At 39.9% G+C, this 12291-nt stretch overlaps 1 protein-coding gene across 4 annotated transcripts; it reads right to left on the minus strand.

The window, feature by feature from the left end:
- Positions 1-1304: 1304 nt before the first annotated feature.
- On the minus strand, positions 1305-11275 carry mier2 (mesoderm induction early response 1, family member 2). 4 transcript variants are annotated; one of them, XM_086088187.1, is made up of 13 exons: positions 11170-11275; positions 7947-8102; positions 7732-7845; positions 7510-7618; positions 7301-7380; positions 7149-7218; positions 6927-7078; positions 6385-6466; positions 6149-6240; positions 5717-5847; positions 5458-5603; positions 4104-4203; positions 2604-2749 (listed from the first exon to the last, which is right to left on the minus strand). In XM_086088187.1, the coding sequence occupies exons 2-12, from the start codon at positions 7965-7967 to the stop codon at positions 4148-4150; spliced, it is 1053 nt and encodes a 350-aa protein (XP_085944313.1). In that variant the 5' UTR covers positions 7968-8102; positions 11170-11275; the 3' UTR covers positions 2604-2749; positions 4104-4147. The 4 variants fall into 4 exon arrangements, with proteins under 4 accessions (XP_085944315.1, XP_085944313.1, XP_085944312.1 ...); XM_086088186.1 differs by having other exon boundaries at positions 6149-6243; positions 11170-11274; XM_086088189.1 differs by lacking the exon at positions 4104-4203 and having other exon boundaries at positions 1305-2749; positions 6149-6243.
- Between the last annotated feature and the right edge of the window lie 1016 nt (positions 11276-12291).

Below are 12291 nucleotides of genomic sequence, written 5' to 3' on the forward strand. Positions count from 1 at the left end.
AACAGCTAAGATATTTTTCTTTAGTCTCATAAAGATGCTCGGAAAATCCATTTGATTGACACAACATTAAATGGGTAGACAACTATTTCTGCACAACTTGCCTGCCTCATGCACATCCACTTGCAAAATTGCTCTAATTGATCCATTTGATTGACAAATTACCTGGTTACACTGATTTTTTTTTTCCTCACAGGTTTGCCTGCCTCAAACACACACCGATACGACTCACCTGCAATGAATACATTTGATTGACACATAATTTCTTAAGCATCACTGCCTTCTGCATCGCTTGCCAAAAATGTGGAAATGCTATTGGCAAACCCTTTCCAATTAAAATAATATACTATATGTCCTCCATTCTATTGCTATTCGGCTTCTTACTTGACCCCCCCCCCCCCCCAATTTTTTTGACGATATTTCACAATTGTGTAGCTTAGTCATTTATTATTATTATTATTATCAACACTTTTTTTTTTAAACAAAATATAATAATTATTAACAAACGACCGGAGCAGTACAATACACATATTGCAAAACCAAATGTGAAAGTCAAAGAAACAGTCCTGCTCACATCAGGTCTTGTCCGTCCTCTCCTTTTGTGTAAACGCAAACATCCATCTGGATCGCTTCGCTGGAAGCTCAGACATGCACACATAGTTAAGAAGTACAAATAAATATAAGAAGAGACAGAAGATGACAGGTGGTCATGTTAACAACCACAAAGTTCTTCCACTCCATGAAACGTTTGCTTGGCTTTTTTAGATCCAGAATGGCGTTACAATACAACATGAATTGAGGGTCGGATAAAGCAAGAACAATCACTGAAATCAATGTCCCGATTGTTCTGCGAAGCATAATAAATCGTCAAATGTCCAAAAGTGAAGGGGATGGGGGTGGGGGGGGGGGGAGCGGGGGTCCCCAATTTAATTACAATGAACGTCCTCAATCTATCCTCTATGATGCCAGTCAAATTTATGATGTCACTATAATCTGGGTTATGACCAGCATACATTCTAGGATATCCTGGGTTATATTCTGCGATAATCCAGTTGAATCCAGGGCATTTACTTGTACAGTCAATTTTAACCCTGGGTTATATTCTGAACTAGATTAATCCCGAAAGCATGCGCTGGGATTGTCCAGTTTAACCTTCACAATAGTCCGGGCCAGTTAAAATTATATACATGAGTAATCCGTGGGCCTGTTCCAAAAATAGCTCACCAGTGCATTGTGATTTTCTAGGAATGTTGTATAAGTGATCATTTGAAAATGTGAGCAATTGAAGAGATCTAATAGAAACAAAGTGTTGCATATTGGTATTTATGTTTCCTAACTGTGAAAAATCATTAACATGATCAGCGTCTTCACATAAATACATGTCATTAATTATTAATAATAAATAGGGTTGTCACTAATAAATCTTATCTTATTGAGTAGTCCATCGATCACTCAGGTAATCCCCCCGTTTTGAGACAGAAATTGTTTTTGCGATTGAGTAAACATAATAGTAACACGTGATTAAACATTATTTAAGCAAATTTGTTATTTCAGAAGTGTGTATCAAACTGGTAGCCAAGAAGTAGTCGCAATCTTGAAAAAGGTTGGTGGCCCCTGATCTGGGCCAGCAATATTTAGACCCTGAATTACAGATAATCAATTTTAACATACCAGTAGGTCATAGACTGGGCCAGTTAAATTCATTATACTTACCTATAACCTGGGCTAGTCTAGTTTAAACCTGATTATAGTCTGTGAAAGTACAACATGTAATCTGGATCTGTACAGTTCATTTTTCAGGTTATATTTGCCGGGCTACAACTGTTTATAACCCAAGATATAAACTGTGCTAATCCAGTTAATACTTTTACTATCCACAATTATGTGTGCTCATAAATTGATGATAAAAAAAAAAAAAATGTTTATGTTGGAAAAAATGTCTCCATCACACACCCCCAACTTGGTGGCCCTCTGAATGCTCCCTTGTGACTTTTTTTTTTCTCTCCCAACATTTCCTCCACATACTCAGTGGGCATGTTGCAAGCAGCTGGCACTATTGTATGAGTCCGTGTTGTAAAAACAAACCCTGTTGTGGACGATGATCTGATGATAATCTCCAAAAATAGAAATCTACCTGTTGTCGACATAAAGACATAGAAGGAAAGCGGGAGCAAACAGAACGGGAAAAAAATGGAGAGTGGATGAAGAGAGCGGCAAGAGGACGTTTGTGTTGAAATAAAGTGATCTTTGTGTGAATGGACTTCGAGCAGCAACAAGCAGTGCTGAACTCTTACGGCTTCAAAGGTAGCCATGAGAGTCTTCTGGAAGTGTACTTTTTTAGTTTGTTCTGCTTGCTTTTATCAGTCAAAAAAAAAACGCATCTCTATTCAAATAGGATTTTCCCAAGTGCTTTCACTGGAAGGGAGAGCAGCGCAGCAGGGGGATAAATGCAGAGAAGCGGGACAGGAAGTCATTAGGTGGGGGAGAGGAGGCACGCAGCAGGTGAAGTCCCAATCGCAGGCGACGGGGGAGTCAGTCACATCACCTGCTGCGCCACAGTCCTCGGGGATAAAAGGACCGTCGCGCATGTGGAACTGGAAGAAGCCCGGCGGACGCTGATGGTCTTGGAGCTGGGCCGGACCTGCGCCGCAGCCCGAGAAGCGACCCCCCTGATCTGACAAGGCAGGCAGAGGGAAGGGACGGGCAAACAGGTTCTGAGGACAGCCGTCGCCGCACGTCAGCAGTTCTCCATCTGGACATGCCATAGGAGGAGAAACGGCAAAATGTGAGTGAAGTGGGGGGGAAGGAAATGAGAGTGACAAACGCAGATGGACTTTGAGACACTTATTGAACAGGACAAACAGTCAAAAACACAAATAAATGCATCATCCCAAGGCATACAGGCGGTCCTTGTTCTATGATGGCGTTACCGTGGCAACATAATCTGATTTTGTACACTTCTGTGCATAAATCAGCATCACCAAACCAACATTAGATTGGACGATTGAACAAAGTCTGAATTACTTTATATAACCAGTCAAACTATTAGTATAAATGGGATTTTTTTTTTTTAGTTAGTTAGTTAGTCTACATCCTGGTTTATGGAGGATTACGAACACAAAAGGGGTTATTATGACTCTGGAAGGTAGACATGTTGCATTATAGACTTTTATATGAACCTTTATCCACAGAGACAAACTTTAAGAATATATGCACGTTCACAGCAAAGAAATGAATCAAAACAGTCAATGCACACTGTATGTAAATGTGAATTTTCTATTTGTTCATATATTTGATGTATCTTTGGTCCACATACAACATGTTATTATTAATATTCTCAATCCAATTCACTGAACTTAAAATCTTTACAGGACCCCTTGGAAGCGAAAAACAAAATGGCAGACCAACCTTGTCTTTTCAGGCATAAGGTTCTTTTTTTGGTGTCTACTCAGAACTAACAAATTTCATGTTGCTAAGTGAAATAAAAAATAAATAAATCTGCAAGACAAGTGGAGTGAAGAAATGGCAACAACATTAGTGGTTGTAAAACATACAGGTGCATCACAATGAATGTGAATATTTATATGGTACCACATGGTCTAAAATGTATTTTATTTCTGTAGTTCACAACAAAAAGCTAAACTCTTATCATGCAGATTTATTATACGCGTACAAAAATGCTATTTAGTAGGCGGACTATTATCCATTTTCTTTTGAAACTTTTTGATTGTTTGAATATTTACAAAGAAAACAATCAAACTTATTGGTATGGTGAACTTGGGTTCGTGTTAGCTGGGAGCTCTAAGATCTAATTGTGAAAATAATATTTAAAAACTAAACAAAATCATGACATATTTCACTCTAGTGAATCTGTATAATATGCGAGTATCACCTTTTGAATTGAACTGCTCAAATGTGCCATTTTCCAATACAGTTTTCATTTTCCACAATCCATTGAAATTTATTCAGATGCACCTGTACAATAAAGGAGTTGATGCCACATTGAATGAAAATAAAGGGAAAGAAGAATAGAACGAACATGTGTCTACTGTAGCGACAAGGTCGACAAGATAACACCCCCCCGCCCCCCGCCCCCCGTTCTTTACCTGCAGGCTGCAGCCTGCTTTCTGTAGGCCAGACCGCACCAAGGTCACGGCTTTAAGAGAAAGCGGGGGGTCCGTCTGCGCCGAGGGCGGCCCTCCTCCTCTGGAGCGCCATTGTCAAAAAGGGGTGAGCCATGCATGTGTGTGCGCGCACACGCAGACAGACACAAAAAAAAGAATGAAGGGGAAAAAAATGCATAAATGATTCGGAATGGAAGACAGCATATTCTTGACGTAAAAAATAGAATGACATATGAATTTAAAAAAACAGTGTGATGCATAGCAATGCGATGCAATGTATTGGACATGGTATGTAAACGGTTTACATACTGTACAAAGTGAGTGGAAACAATACATTTCGGATATTTTTTTTCCCTTTCTGAAACCACATACTGTAGTTTGATTGCTACTTTCAATGATTACAAAATAGACCAGAGTGCACTCTACCTTTCCATGATCCTCAGAAGAAACACAAGTGCATCTTAATACATTAGAACAGTGGCTCTCAAACTGTTTATACCACACTTCAAAAAAGACTTCACTGTCCAAGTGCCACCATTATGACCAATACGAAAATGTAGTAACATTGTAAACTTAAGCATTTTTCAAAAAAAGAGGCAGAGGTTTTATTGCTAAACAGTGTTGGAAGCCACGTTAACATTATGCAGTTTCAACATTCATATTGCCCTTCAATATGGCAAAATTATTTCAATTTGAATCAATGTTTGAAAATGAACTGCTCTAAAAGACTAAACGCAAATGTATTGTACTTACAAGTTAAACACAACTGAACTATACCAAACAATTTTACTGTACTGGACTGTCCCCAAAAAATATAGATGAGAAATTGAATCCACTTAAATGTTATGCAGTTAGAACATTTATTTCAGTGAGTCTTTTCCAAACCACTAGAGGGAGCCACCGTGCCAGTAGTGGTAAACATACCACATTACAATATGATAGAAAACTATTTATTCTAGTTGTTCAATTTAAAAAGTGAAAATATTTTTATTTATATACTATTTAGACATAATTTTGATGACTTATATACAGTGGTGCTTGAAAGTTTACATACCCTAGGCGTACTAAAAAAAATAAAATACTGTGGCAATTGTTTTGATATATTTAGAGGTTGAAGGTGACATGAGTAGAGATGTGCATGTGAATTTTGGTGACGATTCATAGCATTTTTGGTGTCATTAAGCGACGTTTCGCTTTTGTACATTTACAGTCGTGCCCATAGGTTGACCTACCGGTACGTACGCTTTCCAGCACTACTATACTTTTTATATAGAATTTAATTTAGACGATTTGAGCTTACTTCCAAAATTCTGTTGGTTCTTTTTCAGAGTTTTACCTTGTTTGACCAGATCCAGGCTGGACTGCTGAGGTAAAGGAGGCGCCAGTTTTTCGGAGACGGCGGAGCTACTGCAAGACAGTAAAGCGGCGGAATTATTGCCTCCGTCCAGCTCGCCAGCCGACCCGTCCTGGTCTCTCTCTTCCCTATAGCACATAAAACACACGTTAAGAACATCTCATCCAGAATTGAATCCCAGAGTTCAGATAAGGGTGAAGGTACTTTGTATGAGGATTAGTTAGTTTAGTCACACACTCACATGTTCCCTAGCTGCAAGGTGTACTTCTTTCGAGTGATCCTGGTGGCTTGTTGAGTGAAGTAGTCGTGCCGCTCAGACTTCTTCCACATGTAGTAGTACTCCACACACTCACCCACAGAGCGGGTCCTTACCTGCAGAGAAGGAAGCCTGTTTTGTTACGCTTACTCAGGATGAGATTTTCTTTTTCGTGGTCGGTTGTTTGATACCAAAGGTCTAAATGCCAGTGAAATGTTCTGCTCTCAATCTGACCGTAATGTGATTCTAAGTGAGAGTACAGAGACTTTTCCATTACGTGCTTCGGTGGAAGGACAAACAAATGTTGACAGTATACATATATGTAAATGGATTAAATGTAATTGTGTGTGTGAATGTTAAAAAAAAAAGTGACCTCGCAAGTCAGGAATAAACATCTCTTGTCTTTGAAGCACTTACCTTATTAGCCTGAATGAGGTGGAAGTTTTTCCCGTAAACTTTGTAGCCGTGCTCAAAATTCCTACACTCCTCCTCACTCCAGCCACACAGATCTTCTAAACAAAGGGGATGAGCACCAGCAAAATGCAATTAAGAAAAAAAAAATCATTATCATAAAATTCACTGGTATTTATTTTTCTCTGTTTTCTTCAAATTAGTATTGCACTTGACTTCAACTATCAAAACGCAAGTCTTACCAGTGAAAACTTTCACATTAAAGTGTAGTCGTCGCAGTGCCTCCTCCGCATTGAAGTTACATTTCAGCAGTTCATACAGCGCCTGGTAGCATAGACAAAAAAAAAAAACTGTCTGATCAAGATGCTTACTGTACGTAGAGTAGTTGTGTAGGTCATTGTGGCGGTAAGCTTTCCTCATTTTGAATAATAATGAAAATAATAATGACAACTTTTCGACATTAACTGCAAACAAAGAAGAAAGGAGACCTCAAAGAAAAAGAAGGAGGGCCAATGTGTGTGAGAACGGGGGCGTGGTTGTGAATGATCACCGTGATTGGCTAATGTGTAAAAAGAGGCAAGTCTCAGGTTTTAAATAAACAGATATGTGAAAATGATGCAAGTCAATTTCTATAGTTCAAACCTACATTTTCTGCTTGTGAACCCTAAAATTTGAAGTTACGGGCCACTGTGCTTCTAGAAAAAAAAACTGTACAAACATGTTTACATTATGCGTCTGTATGAATGGACAGACAGATGTGAACATGAGGTGTACTATGCAGTACCTGCTCATTGTCTCGTACAATGTCGGTACACGTTTGCTTGCAGACTGCCCCTTCTTGGCCACGTGGCTTCTGTACATTCAACAAGAAGTGCTCCACTTCCAGCAGCGGCAGAGCACCTGGTCTCCACAACAGTTGGTCCTCGCTGTTGTATGCTGGACACAGGGACGCCAGAGATGTAGAAATATGGAGTCGGGAGCATGGCAAAAGTAAGAGGTTTCGTACCTTGTTCGTGGTAGGTATAGGGACCGAGATGAGGGATTATTGCCTGGTACATGGAGCCAACCATGATCTCCTGGCGAGGCATGACAAAGAAATTGGTGTCAGGCTACTCGAATAATGCTAAAAATGAGTGATGTCATCATCTGGTGACTGACCTTGTGTTCTTCATTGGAGGGAAGGGAGATATCGTCGGACTCCTCGTCAGATGAGCAGACGGATGTGTCTTTGTTTCCAGCTGAGAGGGGGGGGGGAGAAAAAAAAAACTTCAGAAGATCTGTCTACATCAGTATGGTATCACTTTTGACTGCCGTTTGCAGTCACCGGCCACAACATCAGGCAAAGGGCACCGTGCTGGTGAACTCACGAGGCAGATGTTGGAGCAGATCTGATGTGCTGGAGGTGACTGAGGGGGTGAGATCATCAGCTGACTCCACTCCTTCTGCTGTAGCAAAGATGTCCTCGGTGATCTGATTCTGGAGACGACAGGAAACATTGGAGCTGCAATGTCAACAGCAGTGTGTGCGCGCGTGTGTTTATTTATTTATTTATTTATTTGTAGTTGTGTTGGCTTGAGGCGGGCTGTCACCTTGGCCAGAGTCATGTCTGGCAGAGTGGCGGAGACGTGACAGCTCTGCTTGACTGGATCAGGCACTGCGTAGCCATACAGAGCCAGCAGCTCCTCCAAGGGCAGCTCATTGGGCTACAAAGTATGACAATAAACAGGAATAATGGGAAGAAAAAAAAATACAGAATGAGATTTATTCAGCCGAAGAGGAGCCACGTAACACAACTTGAGCGTACAGTCTGGGGTTGGGCCGCCATATTTTGGGGAAGAGGAGAGTCTCTCCTTCAACTCCGGATATGCTTTTTTCTCCGGCCCAGCGTCTTCATCGCCGTACCTCACGATCTCAAATGGGATGGAACCTTGGCGGCCAGGTCCACAGGCCCTCGGCCTGCCTATGGACAGAAACAACAGTGGTCACATGCAAAAAAGAAGTCACACTAGACTACGGCTACAAATATTGAAAACATTTCAAATCCATTATTCGATTAATTGCGTAATCAGTAATTAAATGTTTTAATCAGATTGATCACATCTTAGAATTTTGATTAATCACGATTAACGGCTTAATAAAAAAGGCTTTTTTTATCTACATTTTTTCCCTCGCCAAATTTGAAGGGCACCGGTGTGTTAACTCTTTTGACATTTAATGTTATGAGGATGTCTTCAACATTTTTTGATCCACTGCACACGCTCATTCTCCCTGATATTTTGACATGAACAAATATTCTAAATGTGATACGCAAACATTCATTAAATGCTTTACTTTAATGCATGAAATTATGTGTATTGCTCAAACACAACCTGTGCTACCTTAAACGTAGCCATCCGCTGTCATGCTAAAGGATAATCTATGGTCAAAATTAATATGATTAATGCGATAATTTTTGTGACTAATTAATCAATGAACGCTTTAACTTTGACAGCACTAATTATTCAACAACAAAATAGCCATGTGATGTGAAAGTATTGTTATTGTTCACTTGGGGTTGGCATTTTCTGTGACTTTGAGTGTGAAAGGCTTTAAATGGCCTGGTGAAAAACATGCGTGTCAGCAAATCAAAGTTACTTTGGCAGTTGTGAGTTTTTTAGTTAGCCAGTCATGGTGTTAGTGGTGGCCATGCTCCCATGTATGAATGTTGATAATGTGTTTGATTTGTGACTTTTTGTTCAATAAAGTGATTGAAAGTCATTTCACCCGTTGTGGCAAATGTGTTGTATAAACACCAGATTCTGCCGTTCAGAAATTCTATGGCCAATCTGGAAAAGCATAACAGAAGTCAGTCACACTTGTTGATACCATTAGCTATGTTTTGCTAGTCAGTTCCCAATGTTTGCAAAACTATGGGAAAATTTTGTTTGGAAATCGCTTTTTCAGTATTTGTTTGTCTGCCATGTTGGCAGGTGAAGTTAGGAGAATTATTTACTCAAAACACATAATAAGCACCGGATGAAAACAATACGTCGACCTCCAAAATGGTGGTGCGTGACGTCATGGTAAAACAAGTGAATACCAACTTGACAAGTGGCTGCCATCTTTGTGGAATTTTCTATAAACAATTGAATGTGCACTTCAAATGCCTCTAAATCTTCTATTGAAAAAAACATCACACAAAAAAAACATTTATCACCAATAATCTTCCATTTGCGCTAGTTAAGTCAAATTTCTAGAGGAAGTGTCAGCGTTTGAAACATGACGCTCATTTTGACTCGTTAACGTCTCGAGATTTTGGCCTGCCCCAAAAATTGGTGGCTATTTTGAACTGAAACTTGGCAGCCAATAAGAGAAGAGGGTTCCCTGAGTAGAAGATGAAATTAAAGAAGTCATGAGAACTTTAAGAAATAATGAAGTTATACCGTTTTACTCTGATTTTAAGGTGTTTTTTGACCAGATTTTCTAAAGACAATATCACACAAAAACATTACTCAAAAAGGACATTTTCCCATTACAGAAAAAGTTCCATTTCACTGTAACGCTTCATCAGAGTTTCAAAATTCTTGCTGCTTTGTACTCAGGTTTAAATAAAAGGGATACTTGACTCATTGAGCCATTTTCAGCCGCAAAAAGTTGTTTTGTCCAGAATTTATTTGGTAACTTCATTATTTTTCATGTACAATTAATACCTTAAAATACTTTTTTTTTCTAATTGCTGTCAACTGAAGATGGCATCACATGTGCTGAGGAAGCAGGTAATGACCAATCATGGCTCCGTTTGCTGACCAAACCCAGAAAACAGGTGATCAATACCTCGTTACCTTCTTCCTCAGCACAGGTGACGTCATCTTCAGTCAACAACAGCAAGTGGAGTTATTAATTATCCAAGAAAAATAACAAAGTTATCAAATTCATTCTAGATGAAATATTAACTTTTTACTGCTGAAAATGGGTAAGGCAAATTGGCAGTAAAAAATATTTTTTTATTTAGTACTGTATTTTGTACTAAACATTTTTTGTTGCACTATAGGCCTCCACCTATGCCTTAAAGTTAGCCATTTGGGATTGTTGTTGTTTTAGCATAACCATAAAGCATTTAATATTTCGGAGTTGTAATATGAGTTTGAAATTACAGTAGCCTAAGTGTTTTGGGATCATAGTCTGGGTGGGATAAGTATATTTAGTGTTTCAACACTCCTTATGGTTTGACTTAACATACGATTAATACATAGGCCTGTTATATCTGTGCCAGTAAAACTAACTGATAAGACCTCACGCCTTATATTTTTGTTTCATTCTGCAATATGGAAATTCATTAGTTTCGTTTGGAGGTGGCATCCCCTTGTAGCATGCTTTTGGAGCATACATGAAAGTTTTAGGCCTCCGGAGCAACAGGGAAAAGGAAACCAAGTCAACTTTATAGACAGTAGCACACAAGTTGAAGAATCTCCATTCACTCGTTTGTGTTATTTGTTAAACACGGCCCGTTGTCGTGACAAAGTTGTGTTGCTTCTGTTGCGAGTGTGTGACCTGACCAGGGGCGCTTTCCTGCCACTTGGTGCTGAACGCCTCTTCCTTCTCGGCGGATCGCGCGAGAAGGAAATAAAAAGTCAAAATGTCCCACAAAAAAAAGGGACGACAAAGACTACGCGGACAACTTTTTCCGCGTGTAAAAACTTCACCAAACCACTCGGGCCAACGCCGTGTTTATAGCTTTCCTTCTTTTGTTTTCGGTTCAGTTCCTTTCGACAGGCTACGAGCGAGAAGGAGGGGGAAGAATGGCTCTTTAACGCCGAGCGAGAGGATCGAAACGCCGGGGAGCTTCTCCATTCCTCCCCCTTCTACCTCCACTTCCCCGATGTTTAACCCCCGCGTTGCTACGTTTCCCCCCCTCCACTCCTTCCGCGTTCGTTCGCCGGTCACACCGCCGACATATACGCCGTACCGTTTTGCGTGACTAGCGGCTGTATGTGGCCCTGGTTTAGCCCGTCGTCTGGGCGACTACAGCCTCGTTTTCGTCCACTTACCTCCGCCGCCATTCCGTTCCTGCGTGAGCCGACTAGCCCGGATGTTGTAGGTCTGTTGTGTAGCACTGTGTAACGCGATGTGTTATTGACTCAGGTAGTTGTGTACTTGTGACCACATAACTTCACTTTTTATCATCCATTAAAAACATTTATATAGTTTACATCCCAAACGAGCCCTAGGCGTGTTAAAAGTCATTTTAAACCCACCATTTCCTCTTATTTCCCCCTCAACACTTTACATGTGCTAACTTCCTCCACTGCAAAGTACAGCAGATATTTCCTTCTATAAACTACAATGCTACAGAATATTAAAACGTTACCAGAATATTAGCAATGTTAGCAGAATAATGGAACACTGAGGTCTTTACTGTAAGTGGCCAAACATTTGCACAAATGCCACTACAACACTACAAGTTTTTTTTAAATTGTGTTTTTCTTCATTTTAAAACTTTTTGTTTCATTGGATGTACAACACACTCTGCTCTGCTAACGTGTAATAAGCAGGGCTGTAACAATGCACCAAAGTTATTTGAATCATTTTAATAGAAAACAACCACTGCCGCTTTCTTAAGATAGCACCCAGGGGCAGCAGATACAATGAAAACAGCAGAGGCCCCAGAATTTAACCCTGTGGAACACCATCCGTTTCATTATACATGTGAATTTATATTGCCCAAAATTGTCTGACCACTTTCTTTCTTTGCTTGAGATAGTTAGTATGAAGGGATTACAATAATAAAGAAATCACATGACGTACTATCACAAGAGTCACAAGTCGATTACTGAGCGCACCAAATTCCCTGTAGCATAGATGGGCTAAGCAATATAGCATGAACATTTCTACTGGAAAAGTACGTTTATTACCACTTTTTCCATTTCTAATTGCTGATCCCAAGAAAACAACTGAAAACCGAAAACATTTAGTGTCATAGTAAAACTACTTTGTATATCATCATGCTACTAACATAGCAGCCGTGGTTAACATCAGCTTGTTTACTGTACAGCGCTAATGCTAGCTTAGCACTGCTAGCGCTGCTTTTATTTTATTTTTTCCTTCAGCTCCACAGCCTTGTTTGTGACTTTTTATCACACCTGCGCAATTTCAAAACTGCCTGTGATTAT

This window comes from Leptonotus elevatus, chromosome 11 (genome assembly GCF_054856555.1).
Source record: "Leptonotus elevatus isolate MCC_2025b chromosome 11, RoL_Lele_1.0, whole genome shotgun sequence".
In the NCBI taxonomy this organism is placed as follows: Eukaryota; Metazoa; Chordata; class Actinopteri; order Syngnathiformes; family Syngnathidae; genus Leptonotus; species Leptonotus elevatus.